Source organism: Microcebus murinus, chromosome 21 (genome assembly GCF_040939455.1).
Source record: "Microcebus murinus isolate Inina chromosome 21, M.murinus_Inina_mat1.0, whole genome shotgun sequence".
In the NCBI taxonomy this organism is placed as follows: Eukaryota; Metazoa; Chordata; class Mammalia; order Primates; family Cheirogaleidae; genus Microcebus; species Microcebus murinus.
This window is the reverse complement of record NC_134124.1, coordinates 1,918,009-1,936,715: the sequence shown is the minus strand read 5'-3', so window position 1 is coordinate 1,936,715 and position 18,707 is coordinate 1,918,009. Positions and strand designations below refer to the sequence as shown.

The window sequence follows — 18,707 nt, the reverse complement described above, 5'->3', positions numbered from 1 at the left end:
GACAGGGTCTCGCTCTTGCTCAGGCTGGTTTCGAACTCTTGACCTCCAACAATCCGCATGCCTCGGCCTCTCAGAGTGCTAGGATTACAGGCGTGAGACACCGCGCCTGGCCTCAGATCGGCATTTTGAGGTGATCCCCGTGGTCATAATGTGGAGGAGAGATGGGAATGGATTACAAGTGGAGGGCAGCCATCAGGACAGTGTTGCAATCACTCATGTGGAAGAGGACGGAGAGAATGGACAGAGTAGCGAGAGATGCAAGTGGTAGAACTGCACAGACTTGGGGAATGGACGGACAGGGTCTGGGGGCCAGGGAGAGGGAGCTGCCAAGTAGGACTTCTGGTTGGGTGACTAATGGGAGGTGTCTCCCTTGGTGAGCAGGAATACAGGATGTACGGAGTGGTGGGAAGGGGGAAAAGAGGCATTCAGTGTGGGACGTGTTGCCATTGAGGTGCCTGTGGACACTCAAGTGGAGATGTAGACTGAGTAGTCACTTACACGAACCTGGAACTCAGGAGTGAGGACAAAGGAAAGAGAAATTTGCGAGTCATCTGTACATAGGAAAACATTATAGAAAGACGAGGAAAAGAGACAGCCTAGGCCTGATTCAAAGGACGCCCGACCTTTGCTGAGGTGGGGAGAGGAAGATGCTGAGGAGACTAGCGAGGATGGAGAGAAACCAAGGGACGTGAGCGTTCCAGGCAGGCAGTGGCCACTGCCGGGGTGCCAAAAGCTGCGCAGGGACCTGGCAGATGAGGACTGAAGGTTACGGTTTATTGTGACCGGTTTGGTGTTGTTAGGGGGTGGATGGTCCACTGCAGGGTCTGAGGGGTGCAAGAGAGGCGAAGACTAGTAGATAGCTCTTTCAACGAATTCTGCTGTGGTTGAGAGAGAGACATTCAGTAGTTGGTGAAGGGCGTTCAGGACAAGAAGGGACCATCAACGGGGAGAGGCTGGGGGGACCTGGGCGGACAGAGGAAGGCTTCTGTGGCATAAAAGGACGCAGCAGAGGCAGGGAAGTTTCTGTGTGGTTTTGGCTGAGCTCTGGCTGTCGGCCCACTCAGGCAGGAGCAGCGCCTCGTCCGAGTTTTATGTGCTCTGCCTGCGCCGAGCTTCCCCAGGCCTGGCCCTGGTGCCACCGGGAATCCTCCAGGCCGGGCGGGCACTCCCTCTGGGCTTCGCTCCCTGATGAGATTCTCAGGCCTGCTTCCCTCATTCATGCAGGAAGGTTCACGGAGCAGGCGTGGGAACCGACGGCCGCCAGGGCCTCCTCCCGCTCGGCTGGGCCTGCTGCGTCCTTGTCTCCGTCCCTCTGGGCCGGCTGGACGGGTGTCCGCTCTTCCTGGCCTGTTATGAGGGTCTGGGCAAACCAAGGCCCGCCCCCGAACCCAAGTTCTTGGATGGGCTCCCGCCCTGCTCATCAGCGTCCCCCCATCGCCAGGACGTGTGAACACCTGAGAGCTCGCCAGGGGTGAGGGTGGGGGCTTCCCGGTCGGGTGTCCAGGAGGCGTCGTCCCAGGTCCCTAGTCCTCCTCGGGGCCTTCTCACGGGTCTGGCCCTCCCCGATGCCGGCTCCTTGCCGGGGTGGCCCCAGGCTCCTGTGACCTGGTGGGTGACCCTGGCGGAGGGGACCGGGCGGGACGAACGGGCCGGGTACCCGGCGGGGCCCCGCGGCAAAGGGCAGGAGCGGCGCGGAGCCCAGGGCGGCCGACCCCGCAGGTGGCGCTACGTGCGGCGCGGCAGGGAGCGCGCGGGCGGCGGCTGCGGCCTGGCCCGGGGCCCGCGGCGGCGTGGGCGGCGGCGGGGCCTGCGCTGGGCCGCGGCGCCCCCGCCTGGGCCCTCGCGGCGCGGAGCCGGGCCCGCCGGGCCGGCCGGGGGCGCGAGGCCGGGACGTGGCGGCGGCTCAAGAGGGCGGAGCGGCCGCGGGGGCGGAGCCGGGGGGAGGCGCCGGGCGGCCGGGCCGCGCCGCGGGATGTTCTGGAAACGCCGCGAGCGGCGCGTGTCCAGGTGAGCGGTGCGCGCTCGGCCGCCGCGGGGCCGGGGTCGCGGGAGCTGCGGGCCGCCCGCCGGGCCGGGCAGGGCCGGGGCCGCCCGCCGCGAGATCCGGGCCGCAGCCCCGCGCCCCGCGCCCCGCTTCCCACCCCGGCCCCTGCGCCGCGCCGCGTTCTTCCGAGCTCGGGACGCCCTTCCTGCCGCTCGCGCGCCGGGCCGGGCGGGGCCGGGACTCGCGCCCTTCCTGCTCCGGCGTCCCTGGAAGCGGCCTGACCCCGGGGGCGGGGGCCTCGGCGGCCGCCGTTCTCCGCCCCCAGGGCTGGGCGCTGACGTCCCAGCCGGGCGGGGTCCGGTTCCGTGCCTGTTGGATCGGAACATCCCTGTCGAACCCGCCTTGTTTCCCCCCAGCGGCTGCAGAGACCGGCGGCGATCAGTTTACTAACGCAACAAGCGGACCCTTCCGTGTGCCAGAGACTTGGAGGAGCTGCCAGCCCAGGGGGCCGCGGACCAGAAGACCCAAAGCCCCTGCCCAGAGCAGCGTGGTGAGTGCTGCGCGGACGGGGTCACTGCTGTGGCTTCTTGGCAGAGGACTTCCTGGAGGAGGTGGCGTGCGAGCCGCAGTGGTCAGATGAAGGCTTTCAGAAGGGTCACGTAGACACAGGAACAGATTGGTGACAGCAGACCTTGGCTGACATCATGCTTTATGGCATCCCAGGGGAAGCGAGGTGATGGGGAAGGGGCGCTTTAACGGATAGCTGCCCGTGAACCTGGTCCATGGCAGCTTGTAGGAGAGGACCCTGCCTGCGTGTTGAAGGTGCCCAGGGAACCGGGGTCTTCCTGCCTCAGCACAGGTGTGCCGCTGGTCTCTGTGTTCTGATCTGACAGTTTTGAGATGATGCAGGAGAGCACTGGGGTCTCTCCCGAGACTGAGGGGAGTCTTCTGCTGTGGAGGGACACCCATGATTTGTGTTCCTTGATGCCGACCTTCTGGGGCTTCACCAGCCCCACTCTCCTTGCTGGAGATCCTGGCCCCAAGAGCAAGGGTTGGGGGATGTCCCCTTGTAGCTTGGGGCATTCTCAAATGTCCCAGACTTTGCAGAGATCCATTGTCCACCTAAGAATTTACAGGACGTTTTTGTGAGCTGTTGCTTATCCTCGGCTTGTATCCGTCTGAGACAGCAGGCTCATAGTTTAGTTCTCTGTTACGTGCACAAGGATTTCCTTTGGCTTGTGCTCACGCTGCCCCCGAAGTGTCCAGGGCGCGTCTCTCACTGTGGTTCTGGGCCTCGGGGCTGCTCCCCACTCACAGGATGTGTGGGCTTTGGATTCTTTTCTTCTGGGGCATTCTCGTTCTCACACAGCCAAGAGGGTCCACGAGGTGGCCCAGCCCATGAAGCCACGTAGCAGGGATGGCGTGAGTTGGCCGGGGGCCTCGCTCCAAAGATGGGGTCATGCTGGACCACCCCATTCTCTGGGAGCTCAGCAGGCAGGGACAGTGACAGCTGAGCTGGGGCATTGTCTGTAGCTTGTGATAGACCCTTCTGTCGCAAACTCTGCAGTGGGGTACCCCAGAAAGTGCGTGCTTTGCCACTGGCCTAGACTGGCCACGGCTGATCTCGGTTCATTCCTTGAGTACCCCCTGCGTGCTTGGCTCTACGGAGGGTGTGCCTGGGGCTGGAGTAAGGGAGGAGGTGGCTGAGGCACTATTCTTGCCCGTGGGTAGTTTATAATCTCCCTGAGATTGCTGCTCCACACTGGCAGTGGGCCAGGTGCCGGGAGGAGCTCGGCTGTGAGTGCTCATCAAAGGGAGAGACTGCGTGGGTGCGGCGCTGGGGAATGAGTGGGGAGAGGGAATCTAGGGTCTTGTCATTTCCCGAGAAAGCCTCCTTTTTAGAGTCTGCCCTCCCACAGCCTCAGAGGGTCTGAGGTTGGGTGCGAGGCCTTGGCAGGTTTGTGGCCACGCTGGCCGATAGTGTGTGGAGGGCTAGTGGGTGTGTCCCTGGCTCTTGGGATCTGTCAAGAGTTTAATTTTCTGCAGATGGAATTTGGCAGGAAAAGCCGTGCTGCAGGCACGTGAAGCCCAGCAGAGTGCGAGGAGTGAGAGTTACACCCTGAAAAAAATCGCTCTTATGTAGCAGTTGACTTTTGAAGTGCCCTGGCATGGGCATCAGCCTATCCTAGAGCAGAGAGGGCTGGTGGGTCCTGCGGTCTGTGGTTTTTATGTTAGGGACATGGAGTGAGGGGTAGAAAGACAGTTTTTATTCTCAGAAAGAGCAGAGGGGAATGAAAGTCTGGACTGGACTTCTTGGAGCCCTAGAAGAGGGTTTTTGTTCAATTGGTGTCACTGCAGGGCGGAGGATTAAGTGTTTGTGGAGCGCGTTCTCCAGCTCACATGGAATGTCTGGGCCTCGTCACAGGCCGGCATTTGCTCTGGGCCTTGCAAGAAGTGCTTGCTGGAGAGTAGCCTGTTCTGTACCTGGCGGTCCTGAGGGCCGGGCAGGGTGGAGATCCTGAGGCCTGGTACCTGTAGGAGCCTGGAATGAGCAGGTCAGAGTCACAGAAGTACGTGGGATCCCAGAGTGTCGGCCCAGCACCTGCCTTTTGCAAGGGAACTTTCCTCGGTGAGCTTGAGAGCCAGCGACTGGCCAGGTGCAGGGCAGTGCCTGATGGTCAAGGTGCTGCCTCACGCCTGAATCCAGCCTCTCCTGGATTGAATGTTTCATCCCTGCCGGCTCTCCTGGGGCATGGAGATTGCTCGATTTCTGCCTTGTTTGCATCTTCACTGTCCTCGAGACTGGACCTGCTTCCTCACCCAGGACTTAACTGACGAGGGCTGGGCAGCCGGCTGTGTCGGGTCCGCTGATGTCTTCCTGGTGTCCTGGGTGCCGGTGATTGGTTTAAATTGTGCCTGGTGCCGGGCTGCCCACTGACATCTGTCTTCTCACTCAGTCCTCACAGCAGCCCCATGAGCTACAGGTCCTAGTTTTATCTCCACTATATTGATGGAGAAACTGAGACTCAGAGAAGTCTGTAACTTCTCCAAGGTCACAAAGCCAGGAAGTAGTGGCAGAGCTGGGACTTAGCTCTGGGTCTGTCTGGCCCCAGGGCAGGATTGCCTACCCACTGAACTGCACTGCCCTGCCCTGCCCTGAGCGTGGCTGGGTGGTTATTTGCGAGTGCTGTGATGCCTGGACTCTGGGTGCCACGTGCCATGTTTTCTGGGTCCATGTTGTTTGTCTCCTTCTGGGGTCGCCCAGCCAGGGACATCAGCCTGCTCTGTGAACCTTTAGGGTAACCCATGATGAAGTCCCTAACCTGGGCAGGCGTGTTCTGCCAGGGTAAGGCGTGGCTCCCTGGTTGGGAGGCCCTCGTGCTGCAAGGTAACAGCTGTTACTGGTAGGATCGGGTGGCAGCAACATCTAGCAGAGAGTGTGTTTTGGGTTTGAGTCTCAGTTCTGTCACTGATGTCAGGTGTGTAGGAAAACCTCTCTCAGCCTCGGTTATCTGTCTTTTACATCTATCTTCCATCCGAAGTGGAGGGGGTTGTCTAGTTTACAAGGTTTCGGTGAGAATGAGATGGTAGAAGTGAAAGATTTCTGGAACGTAAATAGTGGTTATCTTAGACTAGTTTCCCAGGACACAGAGCCCGAGGCAGAGCTTAAGTACATAATGCATTATTGAAAGGTGCAATTGCAGGGCAGCCGGGGCGAAGGAAAAGAAGAGTGAGGAAGAGGAGGATGGGAAGCAATTGCATGGCGGAGGTGCAGCAGGCTGGCCGCTCTGCAGAGCGTTGTTCGGCAATTCTGGGTGTCTCTGCACAGGCTCTGTGGAAACTCCAGGCCTCCAAACAGTTTCTTGTGGGAAGCTGGAGAGAGAATTTATCTGCTGCTATCTCGTCTTTGGTCCTTCATTGGTCAGCGTTGCCTCACAAGGGGTTAGCTCCCTCTCTCTCCTTGGATGCACGACCATGGCCCTTGAGTAGCCGCTGGGGAGGGCGTGGGGTATTCACTGGAGTCTGAAGTTGTGGGACAGGCAGAGATTCCCGTAGGGGCCTGCGCAGTCTCCATGGGGCTGGGGCACAGCAGGTGGCCTGGGGCCTGGGAGCTGGGTGAGACCAGGGAGTACGGGCGGTATGTTGGATGCATCCAGCGTAGCGGTGTGCGGATTTTGTTCCTGTGTGCAGTTCCTCCTTAGGAGTTAGTCTCACCCCAGACTGCCAAGTCTCTGCCACAACTGCGGCTGAAAACCCAACCTGGCTTTTTTTTTTTTTTTTTTTTTTTGAGACAGAGTCTCACTTTGTTGCCTAGGCTAGAGTGAGTGCCGTGGCGTCAGCCTAGCTCACAGCAACCTCAAACTCCTGGGCTCATGCGATCCTCCTGCCTCAGCTTCCCTAGTAGCTGGGACTACAGGCATGCGCCACCATGCCCGGCTAATTTTTTCTCTATATATTAGTTGGCCAATTAATTTCTTTCTATTTATAGTAGAGATGGGGTCTCGCTCTTGCTCAGGCTGGTTTTGAACTCCTGATCTCGAGCAATCCTCCCGCCTCGGTCTCCCAGAGAGCTAGGATTACAGGTGTGAGCCACCGCGCCCGGCCCCAACCTGGCTTTTGCCTGTCGACTTCAACAGCCTCCTCTGCTACTTCACTGTCCGGCTGCTGAAGCAGGAGACTCTGTGGGGTGGATGGTGCTCAGGTGGGGATGTGGACGTCAGCATGCTCAGGTACCAGACAGAGCCAGTAAAGGATAGATACAGATGAACATCCAGGCTTCAGCAGGTTCTCAGTGAGGGAGAATATTTTTCACGTGGAGTAGTGGTTGAACAATGAAACCTGCAGCTGTGAGACTCGGCGGGAGGAGGCAGCAGGGCCAGGTGCACAGAGTCAGGAGGGCCCCCTGGCTGCGGCGCTGGACTTGATCCTGATGGCAGGGGAGAGCCAAAGAGGCCTTCAGGAAGCCCCTGGCTCCCTTGCAGAGAGCAGTGGGAGTGAGGCCAGGCCAGTGTGGACCAGGGTGGTTGCAGGTGGCATCAGGAGTGGCTCAGACCAGTGTGACCCTGAGGCTACCAGGTAGGGAGAGCAGGGTGCCTCCCACCCTGCCGTGAGGTGGGTCTGTGACAGCAGCTTGTGGCCTGAGTGGACACGCAGGTGCTTTGGCGGCAGGGCCTCCTGGAGCCTCTGTGCGGCTCTTCCTGGGCTGGGCACGCAGGTCCCCTCAGCGCCGTCCTCCTGGAGGTGGCTGCTGCGCGGGGGGCCCGGTTCGGGCAGGTTTCACCCCTTACGGAAGGCCTCGTGTTCGGCGCCGAGCCAGACCTGTTTGTTCCCAGCAAGCCCATGTTCTGTCTCTGGGCTGTTAAACGCATTGTTAAAACTCAAGCTGCTCCATTTGGGCTGCAGCTGGGAGCTTGGCGTGGGGTCCTGCCTGATGAGGTAAGGGGAGAAGCTACGAATGCTGTTGGTTTGCAGCTGGAAATGTCTTTTCCCGGCCACTTGGCCAGGTTGTAAACGTCCTTTCCAAAGAGCAGGCTTCGTGGGGACCTCTGGCTGTGTGTCTTGGAATTTCCCCGTGCTTAGAAACGGCGGCTCCCAGTGCCTAAATCACGGTCCGTCGCTGGGGCGTCGGCAGGCTCTGCAGGACCGCCAGGGCCCCTCTGGAGCCTATCTGAGACACGCCTGCTTTGTTTTCTCTGTGTTTTAAGCATATCATAAAATATTTTTTTAATTATTGTAAAATTCCTTGTAGAAAGATTAGAAAAACAAACAAGCATTAAAAGAAAAATAAAATTACTTTACCAAGATACAGCTAGATGTTCAACTGTCTTCTTGTGTAGATACACACACAGACACATTAATTTTTCTTTACAAAATGGAATTATACACTACATGCTGCTTGGGGCCTGCTTTTCTCACTTCACTGTATCTCTTTGATCTCTCCCTGTTGGTACACACTCAGCATCATTCTTACATGCTCTGTAACAATGTAATATGTGAAAAATATGAAGTCTTCTGTTGCTGTGGTTTTCTAATTTGAGCAAGTCTGCGATGAAGCATTGTTTGTTGTGTGCCTGGCACGGGACAAACATGGTCCTAAACTTTGGGGTGCAGCTCACGAAACAGTGAGCGTTGGTCCTCTGCTCTGGCTCGGTGCTTGTGTGTTCTCCATAAAAGGGAGTTTGATGTCTCCAGGCCTGTTCTGCGTGGGTTTCTGAGGATTCCTAGGAGGGCTTTGGCCGCACTGGGCAGGTGTGCTGGGCAGGCATACAGGCTCCCACCTCCTGTGCTCTGAGCAAGCTTGGTACAGACACGAGATGGGATAGAAGTTGGTTTTCCCACACTGTGAGGCACAGTCCCTCTTGGATGCTGCCTTCCCCAACCTGACCCTCATTAGATGACCCTCTGCATGAAGCCTTTTGGGTTCGGGGGCCCAGCATCAGGGGGAGTGGGACGGGGCTGTGTTGATGTGGCCGTCTGCCAGGGGGGACCCCACTCTCTGGGCCGGCAGAGTCGTCACCCCGTCTCTTACCAGAGCAGGACTTTGCAGGCCCTTGCTAAGTCACTTCCCAGAACCCCGTCTGCGATTCTCTGAGGCTTTGCCTGCAGACGGCACATTCCAGAGAAACACAGCTGGTGCTCATGTAACGCGGGAACCTGGCCGCTGTTTTCTGAGTGCCCTAAGGTGTGACCACCGATGGCACGAGCAAGGGGATTTGAAAGGAGTGGAGAGGCTTGTGTTTTTGTATTTCCCTTATTTTCTCTGTTTTCTCTCAGTAAATTTCCATTTGGGCGCTCCAGTGGGATCTGGCTGAGGTAGAGCGGGGGGGAGGAAGGACCGGCAGAGCGGGGTGCAGAGGGGTGCCGTCCTCCAATGGTCTGGACTGCGTGGCTGAGTGGGGGACGGTGTCTGGAGGTTCTGTGTGTGCCAGGCCCACGACCAGCGCCTAGCTGTGCCAGCCGCTCGGGGCTGCTCTGACTGTGTCTGCAGCAGCTGGCCTCTCCCCGTGCCCGCAGCCCAGCCGAGGTTTTGGCCACGTGTGGCTGATCCATTTTTGTATCCGGAGTGCCCAGCTCTGTGCCTGGCGTGGGTCTTCGGTAAATATTTGTGAATGAGTCGTGACGGGCCAGGGAGGGCATGTCTGCCAGGGAGCCTGACTGCAGGAAGAGCAGCGTCTGCCCCGGAGCACCACCCGGCTGCTCGCTCTCACACGCTCTCTCTGGCTCTCTCGTTCTCTTTCTCCAGCAGATACAGACCAGCAGGGTTCAGTTTTATTCCTCTTCTGGCTGTCTTTTTATACCTTGGTTTGGGGCTGGGTCCCCTGAGGCATATTGCATCAGATTCTTTCTCTCACACTGTCAACTCCTTGTGGGCGGGGGCTGGGTCACCAGAACCTGGCGCTGTGCTGGCACAGGTTGGAGGGGAGATAGGAACAAACTGTGTGAACTGAGAAGGAGCAGGCCGGGATTTGGGACTGACAGGTGATTAGAACCAGAGCTGGCCGGGCGTGGTGGCTCATGCCTGCAATCCTAGCACTCTGGGAGGCCGAGGCAGGCGGATCGCTTGAGGTCAGGAGTTCCAGACCAGCCTGAGCAAGAGCGAGACCCCCGTCTCTACTAAAAATAGAAATAAATTAATTGGCCAACTAAAAATATATAGAAAAAATTAGCCGGGCATGGTGGCGCATGCCTGTAGTCCCAGCTACTCGGGAGGCCGAGGCAGGAGGATCGCCTGAGCCCAGGAGTTTGAGGTTGCTGTGAGCCAGGCTGACGCCACAGCACTCTAGCCCGGGCAACAGAGTGAGACTGTCTCAAAAAAAAAAAAAAAAAAAAAAAAAGATCCAGAGCTGACTGTGCCCTCTTCATGCTGCAGGTGGTTGCCAGGAATTGGGAGGACAAACCTCCACCTGGGACATGGGCCCCCAGAGCAGGAGCCAGGATTGAGTGTGCCTCAGCGGTTCCATACTCTGTGTTCTTTTTGCCGGTGATCCTGAATGTCCTCCTTGGCTTCCGTGCGCTAGGCCAGGGTATTGGCATGTTTGAGCATGCATGTATGTGTGTGTGTGTGTCTCCTCACTAGATTGCTCTTTCCCACTGTGTTAATCCAGTGGATGTCACCGAATGTCTTGCAGTCGCTGTTCCCCGTGACCATGAAACCCCAGGGCTCCACGTTGCTGGTGGCCTGCCTTGGCGTCCTGAGCTGCGTGCAGGCTGAGTTCTTCACCTCCATCGGTACGTGCTCACAGAACTGTCATCTGCTTGACCACATCTTCGCTCAAATGCTAGGGGTGTCCCTGCCTCAGTCCTGTTCTCATCCAGAGTGGCATGGCTCATCCGCTGGTTTTGGGCAGTTCTGGGGAGAGAGGAGCTTGCCGAGCTGCTGTTTTCCCAGCTGAGATCCTGATGATGTGGATGATTTGGGAGCCAGCTGTCTGAACTGGGTCCTTCCCCCTGGACAGTGCAGGCTGTGACTTGGGCTCTCTGGCCTGTGTGGCCTCCTTACCCCAGACCACAGAGTGGTTCTGAGCAGCAAACCCTGTGTCCTGAGGATCTAGCTCTTCCCTCCTTCTGATCTGAAGATTTAGAGCTTTATTCCAAGTGACGAGCCTCCATGCCATGACCATCTAGGTGACAGCAAGGGGGTGAGATTTGGGGATTCTTCTTGATTGTCCCCCAGTGCACTTACCCCAAACATCCCATTGGTGCATTTGCCTCTGTCTCCATGAAGTTGGGGGCCAGGACCATGTGAGTGCCCAGAGCACCTTTAACTCTAGGTCCCCACGATCCCCAGGGAGCCGATGTACCCTTCACCTTGGGGACTTGCTTCTGTGCCCCCAGGGGGCTGACGTCCCCTGTCCATTTCTCACTGGTCCTTTCTTCCCTCCCTTGCAGGGCACATGACGGACCTGATTTATGCAGAGAAGGACCTGGTGCAGTCTCTGAAGGAGTACATCCTCGCAGAGGAGGCCAAGCTTGCCAAGATTAAGAGGTATCTGGTGTCCTAGTCCCTGCACACACCCTGAGTCAGGATGCCTGTAGGAGGAAGCCCCCACGAGGGTGACATGGGGCTGGCCTGGAGGTGACCTCGTGCCAGTCCTGCAGAGTAGCAAAGTGCATGTGCTAAGGAGTCACTGTCATGCTTTTCTTATTTAAGACCTTTTTGCTTACATTGGGGTTCCTTGGCTCTTACATAGATTAAGGAGCTAGAAGTATCTGGGATTACTGTATTCATTTTTTATTACCTCTTTAGGATTTTTGGGTTTTTTTTTTTTTTCCCAGACAGAGTCTCACTCTGTTGCCCGGGCTAGAGTGCTGTGGCATCAGCCTAGCTCACGGCAACCTCAAACTCCTGGGCTCAAGCGATCCTCCTGCCTCAGCCTCCCGAGTAGCTGGGACTACAGGCATGCACCACTATGCCTGGCTGTTTTTTTTCCTATATATTTTTAGTTGTCCAGCTAATTTCCTTTTATGGAAATGGGGGCAGAGATGGGATCTCACTCTTGCTCAGGCTGGTCTTGAACTCCTGAGCTCAAACGATCCACCTGCCTCAGCCTCCCAGAGTGCTAGGATTACAGGTGTGAGCCACTACGCCCAGCCTTTTTATTACCACTTGATGGAGAGGGTCCTGGATCTCACCAGAGAAATCACTGCTGGTCAGGTCCTGTGTGGGTGGACACATCAGTTTCCCTTTTCCTCTGGTTCCGCAGCTGGGCCAACAAAATGGAAGCCCTGACTAGCAAGTCGGCTGCCGACCCCGAGGGCTACCTGGCCCACCCTGTGAACGCCTACAAACTGGTGAAGCGGCTGAACACAGACTGGCCTGCGCTGGAGGACCTTGTCCTACAGGACTCGGCTGCAGGTGAGTGGTGGTGAGCAGGTGCCCTGGGGAGCTCCTGTTCGTGTGCCCATGCCTGGTGGGTGTGTCTGAGCCTGTTCTGGGTCTGGGTATTGTGGGCAAGTGCATTGTGTGAACGTGGACCCTGCTGGGCTCATGGGGCTCTCCCTTTTCTGTGGGCACCTGGCAATTGGCTGTCCTTGTTTTTTGTCCTTTTGAGACAGGGTCTCACTTTCTTACCTGGGCTAGAGTGCTGTGGCATCGTCATAGCTCACTACAACCGTCATAGCTCACTCCTGGGCTCAAGCGATCCTCTTGCCTCAGACTCCCGAGTAGCTGGGACTATGGGCACACGCAACCATGCCCAGCTAATTTTTCTATTTTTTGTAGAGACAAGGTCTTGCTCAGGCTGGTCTTGAACTCCTGGCCTCAAGCAGTCCTCCTGCCTTGGCCTCCCAAAATGCTAGGATTACAGGGGTGAGCCACTGCTCTCCACCATCTAATTATACTGTAGTAACATGTTTTTATAGAAAAGTCGAAAAACACAGAAACAATCACATAAGAAAATTACAGTTCTTAATCCAATTGCTGGTCATAAGCACTGTTAAATACAGTTTTTCTACATGTGCGTACATATTTTTTAAAAAATGGAACCATACATAGATGTCTGAGGATGCAAACTCATTTGTTTCAAGGGAGAAAATGAATTAATAAAAAAATGAATCAAATGGGCTGGGTGGTGGGAACAGACAGACTGGGCTGCCTTGGCCTCATTAAACTCATTCCTGTTCACATCCTGTGCAAGCCTGACCTATCTGTCGGAGGATTTGTGACATGAGCGTAAATTCCTTTCCTGAATTTCCCAGCTTCTCTGCATGCCATTCAATGTTCTTCTGCAACGTGATTTTAATGTCTGGACAGTAGAATGTCATACTGATGTTTTGTCAAACTGTTCAAGTCCTTGATGTGGGATCATTTCTAAATTGTCAGCAATCCTTTTAGATTCTTTTTTTTTTTTTTTTTGAGACAGAGTCTTGCTCTGTTGCCTGGGCTAGAGTGCTGTGGCATCAGCCTAGCTCACAGCAACCTTAAACTCCTGGGCTCAGGCGATCCTCTTGCCTCAGCCTCCTGAGTAGCTGGAACTACACGCATGCGCCACCACGCCCGGCTGTTTGTTTCTATATATTTTTAGTTGTTTGGCTAATTTCTTTCTATTTTTTTTTTTTAGCAGAGATGGGGTCTCGCTCTTGCTCAGGCTGGTCTTGAGCTCCCGAGTTCAAACAATCCACCCACCTCAGCCTCCTAGAGTGCTAGGATTACAGGTGTGAGCCACCTCGCCTGGCCTGTCAGCAATCTTTTACATATTTCTTTGAGTGTACCTCTTGATTAGTTTTTTTTTTTATGATAAATTCTTAAAGGTGATATTTAGAGATCAGGATATGAACTTTTTAAAGCTTTTAACTATGCGTGGTGGTTTTACTGTGTTAGTGCTTCCCTGTGCTCTACCACTCTCCTGTCAGCAGGAAGAGACGGTGGGTGGGCCTGGAGGTGCCACCCTCCTGCCTGCCAGCCCCACTCTCAGTCCCTTTTTTTTTTTTTTTTAAAGAGACAGGGTCTGGCTGTGTTGCCTAGGCTGGAGTGCAGAGGCTGGTCACAGGCACAAGCACAGTGCACCATAGCCTGGAACTCCTGTGTGCAAGTGATCCTCCTGCCTCAGCCTCCTGCATGGCCGGGACCACGGGCACACGTCACCACCGTGCCTGACTCCTTACTGCCTCTTTTCCCTGAGCTGCAAGTGCTGATTCACTTCAGACTAGCTGTCTATCTGGCTGAGACATGTTAGCCCATGTGGCCAGACTGGATTAGGCTTTGGGGCAGGGTGGCCTCCGGGGAGGGACTGGTGAGCTCAGCCGGGCTGGAGCTGTGCCCAGTGAGCTCACGGCCTCCAGAAACCAGCAGCCTTTCCCAGAGCCCAGCTCCCCAGCCTGCGCCTGGAGCTCAGAACAGGCTGTTCCGCCTGCGCCGCGGGAGTCTGAGCCTGCCCACATGACCTCGCTCTCCGGAATTCTCCTCCCTCACCCCGTCCTCCCACAATCAACGTGTGGTTCCTTTGGAAAACCTTGTAATTACCTGGAAAAAGAGCGGCCCAGAGAGCAGTAGGTTGTGTTTATCTCTGATTTTGGGTTATTGCCCCTGAAATGAATGGGGTGTGCTGACAGCTGGAGACATGTTTTCTTTTTCCCAGATCTTAAACTCTGTGGAGTCCCTGATCATGCAGCCATGAGGAAGGCAGGGTGCAGCTTCTTGGTCCCTGGGGCTCCGCATGGCTAACAGTGGATATTTGAGCCTGCAGTCCTGAGAGCAGGTGGTCGTAGGTGCTGCTGCTCTTGGGAAGAGGCTGGGGAAGGCATGGCCTTGGAGGTCCTCTCCTCGTTCTCAGCTGACAGGCAGAATCAGACCCTTGAGCCAGCAGGGGAGGGCCTGGTGCCCAACTGGAGTCCTGGAACTGTAGGAGGGGCACATCTTGCTGAACAGCCAGGGCTTGGAGCACTCCTGTGGTCAGGGGCTTTCCCAGGCTCCAGGTTGTGCTCTCAGTGCCATCATTGAGAAGCTCATGCCCTGAGCTCCTTGCAGGTCTGAGTGCTGGGAGTATCCTACAGAGCAGAGCAAACACACTGTGGTTTCTCAGGGGACCATGCTGGGCTGGTACAGTCCCACCTTGGTGCCTGGCCTGGCCAGATAGCCCCTCAGCTGATGATCTGAGGGGTAAAGATAATTCCATGAACCTCCAGGACTGTCATCATCACCTTCTGGATGATAAGGGACAGTGGTCAGTAGCGAGTGGCCAGCTGGGCTCCAGGAGTTCATGGCCTTTGTCCCTCAGACTTCCCAGGCTGAGACGTGGCTGGAAGTCTGGGCTTATCCAGCAAGCCCAGAAATCCTGGAAGACAGTTTTCCATGGGACTTTTCCACTGGGCAGCTGACAAGTCCTCCCTGAGTCCTCTTGGTTATGTCTCTGTCCCTTCTGTCTCCGCCAGGTCTGCCTGAGTGCTTTGGAGCAGACTTCTAGACTCCCAAATGTTAGCCCACATAGGGACCGTTTCTGTTCCCTGCAAATGAGCAGCACAGGCAGTAGGTGCACAGTGAGGAGTAAGAAGGACATCCCCATGGCTGGAGCCATCAGGGAGGACTTCCTGGTGAAAGGGAAAACGGCCTTTGAGGGAAGGGTCAGGGAGAAGCCACCGGCTGGAGACCCCCTAGTGGGATTCTGCCCTGGAGCGGGGTGACCTGGTGTTCCCACTCTCGTTTGGAAGGTTTCATCGCCAACTTCTCCGTGCAGCGCCAGTTCTTTCCCACTGACGAGGACGAGATGGGAGCCGCCAAGGCCCTGATGAGACTTCAGGACACGTACAGGCTGGACCCGGGCACGATCTCCAGAGGGGAGCTTCCAGGTAAGTCGCCACCCCAGGCCTGGCCTATGCAGCGTGTGTGTCTTCAGTGGCCGGAGAGGTGGAGCCATCACCAGCTTGTGGTCTCTACACTCAGGTGTGCTGTCACCCCTGGTGGTGACCCTGTCACGGGTCCCCAGTAGGTGTTGGCCTCCCATTCCCATGACAGCCGCCACCTGTCAGCAGTGTCAGCCGAGCCCTCTCCTCCTGCAAGTCAGGGGAAACTGAGGCTGCTGCTCAGGAACCCCTGCTCCACTGCCCTCAAGAGCCACACAGATCTGCACCCCGACCTGCTTCTATCCCCACCCTTTTTTTTTTTTTTGAGACAGACTCTCACTCTGTTGCCCAGGCTAGAGTGCCGTGGTGTCAGCGTAGCTCACAGCAACCTCAAACTCTTGGGCTTAGCTGATCCTCCTGCCTCAGCCTCCCGAGTAGCTGGGACTACAGGCATGCACCACCATGCCCGGCTAATTTTTTTCTGTATATTTTTAGTTGTGCAGCTAATTTCTTTCTATTTTTAGTAGACATAGGGTCTTGCTCTTGCTCAGGCTGGTTTCGAACTCCCGACCTCGAGCAATCCGACCGCCTTGGGCTCCCAGAGTGCTGGGATTATAGGTGTGAGCCACCGTGCCCGGCTCTGGACTCCCTGCCCCTGTCCTGGGTCCCCTCGGTTGCAGACTCTGCTCCTGTTCGCGCCTCTTCTCTCGGGGCTCCTCCCCCCTCAGCTCACATGCGGGCTCCGTTCTTGTGCGCGGGACGGATGCGCTTCCCTCGGGCTTCGAGGCTCTTCTGAGTCTCCGAGGCTGATCCTCCTCCTCTCCCCTCTCTGTGGGATGCAGATAGAGTCATCTACGTCCCCCGCTGTCCCCCGCTGTCCGGTGTTTCCCCGCCGCTCGCTGCTTCTGCTCTTGCAAGGCCGCGTGGCTGTTGATGCCAGTGCGCAGGTTTCCGGCCTCTGCCACTCGACGGCCCCCTTCCTGGTGTTCTCCCTTCTGGATTCTTTGATTCTGACCTCGGCTGTTCTGTTCTCCTCTCTAGTCATTTTTTTCCACTTGTTATTGGCTCGAAACTATCCTGTGTCCCTTCCTAGCACCCGGCCTGTGGCAGAGGACCCGGGTCCCAGGACCGGCTGAGCGGCTCCCATCTCCTCTGTCTCTCCTTCCTGCTCAGTGTTTGCTGCTCTCTGTGCTCGCTAGGTGGGTGCTTGCTGTGGCTCCGGCTCAGCCGCCTTCTCCACTCTTTCCTCAAACTTCCTGCAAGTGATCATCTTCATCTGGGGCTTAGCTGTCGCCTAAATCTGTTTTTTTACATTCAGCTAATTTTCTGTCCTCCAGACTCATGTGGCTGGCTGCCCACCGGACAATCCTCTGTGGCTCACGGGACTGTCGCTACGTGGTGGGCCCCCTGGGCTCCCCTGCCACCAGGCCCCTTCTCGCTGAGGAGGAGGAGGAGAGCCTGAGGCCGGGCGATCGGTGTGAGCCCGTCGGGGCAGGGCCAGCCCTCTGTGCCGGGGCCCTCTGGGGTGTGTGGTCTGAAGCCCGGGGGTCTCTGCGTGGATGATGCCCCCGTTCCAGCAGCCCAGGCTTCTCCCTGGAGCGAGAGTCCCCCCACCTTAACCCGGAGGCTCTTGGCCTCTCCTGCCGCAGGGACCAAGTACCAGGCGGTGCTGAGCGTGGACGACTGCTTTGGGATGGGCCGCTCGGCCTACAACGAGGGGGACTACTACCACACGGTGCTGTGGATGGAGCAGGTGCTGAAGCAGCTGGACGCTGGGGAAGAGGCCACCACGGCCAAGGCGCAGGTGCTGGACTACCTCAGCTACGCCGTCTTCCAGCTGGGCGACCTGCACCGCGCCCTGGAGCTCACCCGCCGCCTGCTCTCCCTGGGTAAGGAGACTCCGGGGAAGGTGAGGGGGAGAGAGCGGAGGAACTGGACCCTTTGGCCACTGCCTGACTCCCCTCCTGGGGCCGAATCCCTGTCGCTTGGCCAGAGACTGAGGCCTTGCTGACTTCAGGTCTGGTCCCGCTGCCGACTGGCTTGTGTGCGAGCCCCAGCCATTGCTTTGGCCCAGGTGCGGCAGACGCACCCAGACCTGTGCCTGGACCCGCACGCCTGGCCAGGTGCCGTGAGAGGCAGAGCGCGGCCTGCCGTGACCCGAGGGACAGAAGCCGCTCACAGAGCGATTTCCCTGAACGGCCTGACAGATGTTTGTGGTTTTCCTCCTGTTCTTTGCTGTTTCTAGACCCGAGCCACGAACGGGCTGGCGGGAATCTGCGGTACTTTGAGCGGCTGTTGGAGGAAGAAAGAGAAAAGACGTCATCGAATCAGACGGAAGCTGAGCTCGCGGCCCTGGACGGCGTCTACGAGCGGCCGGTGGACTACCTGCCCGAGCGGGAGGTGTACGAGAGCCTGTGCCGCGGGGAGGGCGTCAAGCTGGTGAGACGCGGGAGGGTCGGGCGCCTGGGCTCTGGGCTGCGGGTTTGCAGGAGGGTGTTTCTCCGTCTGTGGGTGCTCTTCTCCACGACTCCCCAGTTTTGTGGCATCAGCTGAGGCTGACGTGGAGGTTGTCTGAGATGTAGACGGGATGCCCCAGGTGGAGTTGCGATCTTTTGTCACTGGACTCCTCTCCTCACCCCGACGTGCCTGGCGTTTCCTGGACTCACTGGTGGCCCCAGGGAGGTCGTGGGGTCAGGCGGAGAGTGAGTCTATGCGGTGCAGACACGGTGTGGCTGGCTCCAGGAGCGAGGCCGCTCCCAGCCTCTCCTGCGACCACGTCTGCTCGGCTCCCGCTGGCTCCTCTACCCAGGAGGGCTTCTCCCCCGTCCCAGCCTCAGCTGCCTGCGATCCCCACGGAAGGGTCGGGAGTCACCCTCTGCCACTGCGGACGGGAAGTGATCTTGGGGGAGAAGAAAGATTGCGTGACTTGTGGGGTGTCGCTTCTGTGTCCTTCCGCGGTGGGTCGGGGGCAGCAGCTGCTGGCCGTGTGGTGAGACCGGGGACGGGGCGGAGGGTTGGGGCGCCCTTCGCTCAGGCCTGCCGTCCTGTGCTCCCCAGACGCCCCGCAGGCAGAAGCGGCTCTTCTGCAGGTATCACCACGGCAACGGGGCCCCGCAGCTGCTCATCGCGCCCTTCAAGGAGGAGGACGAGTGGGACAGCCCCCACATCGTCAGGTACTACGACGTCATGTCCGACGAGGAGATCGAGAGGATCAAGGAGATCGCAAAGCCCAAGGTAGGTGTCTCTGTGGGTCCCCTCGGGGCACCGAGGGGGCAGGTCCCCTTTCCCGTCCCTGGCACCGCGGGGCAGTGTGGGAGCGCATCCGGCCGGCCCTTCTCAGTGTCCGCTGTGGGCCTGCTGCAGGGCACCGAGGGGCTGAGGCTCCGTCTGACCTGGGGGCTCTTGGCCCGTGGCAGGAAAGACGGGGGAGCCAGTGTGATGGCCA

The 18,707-nt window shown here is 57.6% G+C and overlaps 1 protein-coding gene across 4 annotated transcripts in view; it reads left to right on the top strand.

Annotated features, from left to right (window-relative positions):
* Positions 1-1,859: 1,859 nt before the first annotated feature.
* P4HA2 (prolyl 4-hydroxylase subunit alpha 2) overlaps positions 1,860-18,707 on the top strand; it is a 31,635-nt gene continuing 14,787 nt past the window's right edge. For 2 of the 4 annotated variants that reach the window (XM_075996009.1, XM_075996011.1), the window contains exons 1-9: positions 1,860-2,007; positions 2,401-2,534; positions 10,114-10,213; positions 10,874-10,970; positions 11,689-11,840; positions 15,131-15,268; positions 16,912-17,151; positions 17,508-17,701; positions 18,320-18,496. In XM_075996009.1, the coding sequence (XP_075852124.1) occupies positions 10,132-10,213; positions 10,874-10,970; positions 11,689-11,840; positions 15,131-15,268; positions 16,912-17,151; positions 17,508-17,701; positions 18,320-18,496 (1,080 nt within the window). In that variant the 5' untranslated portion in view covers positions 1,860-2,007; positions 2,401-2,534; positions 10,114-10,131. Of the gene's footprint in view, positions 2,008-2,090; positions 2,535-2,644; positions 2,844-10,113; positions 10,214-10,873; positions 10,971-11,688; positions 11,841-15,130; positions 15,269-16,911; positions 17,152-17,507; positions 17,702-18,319; positions 18,497-18,707 lie in introns of those variants that run through there. The other 2 variants (XM_012762110.3, XM_075996010.1) reach the window with 2 other exon arrangements.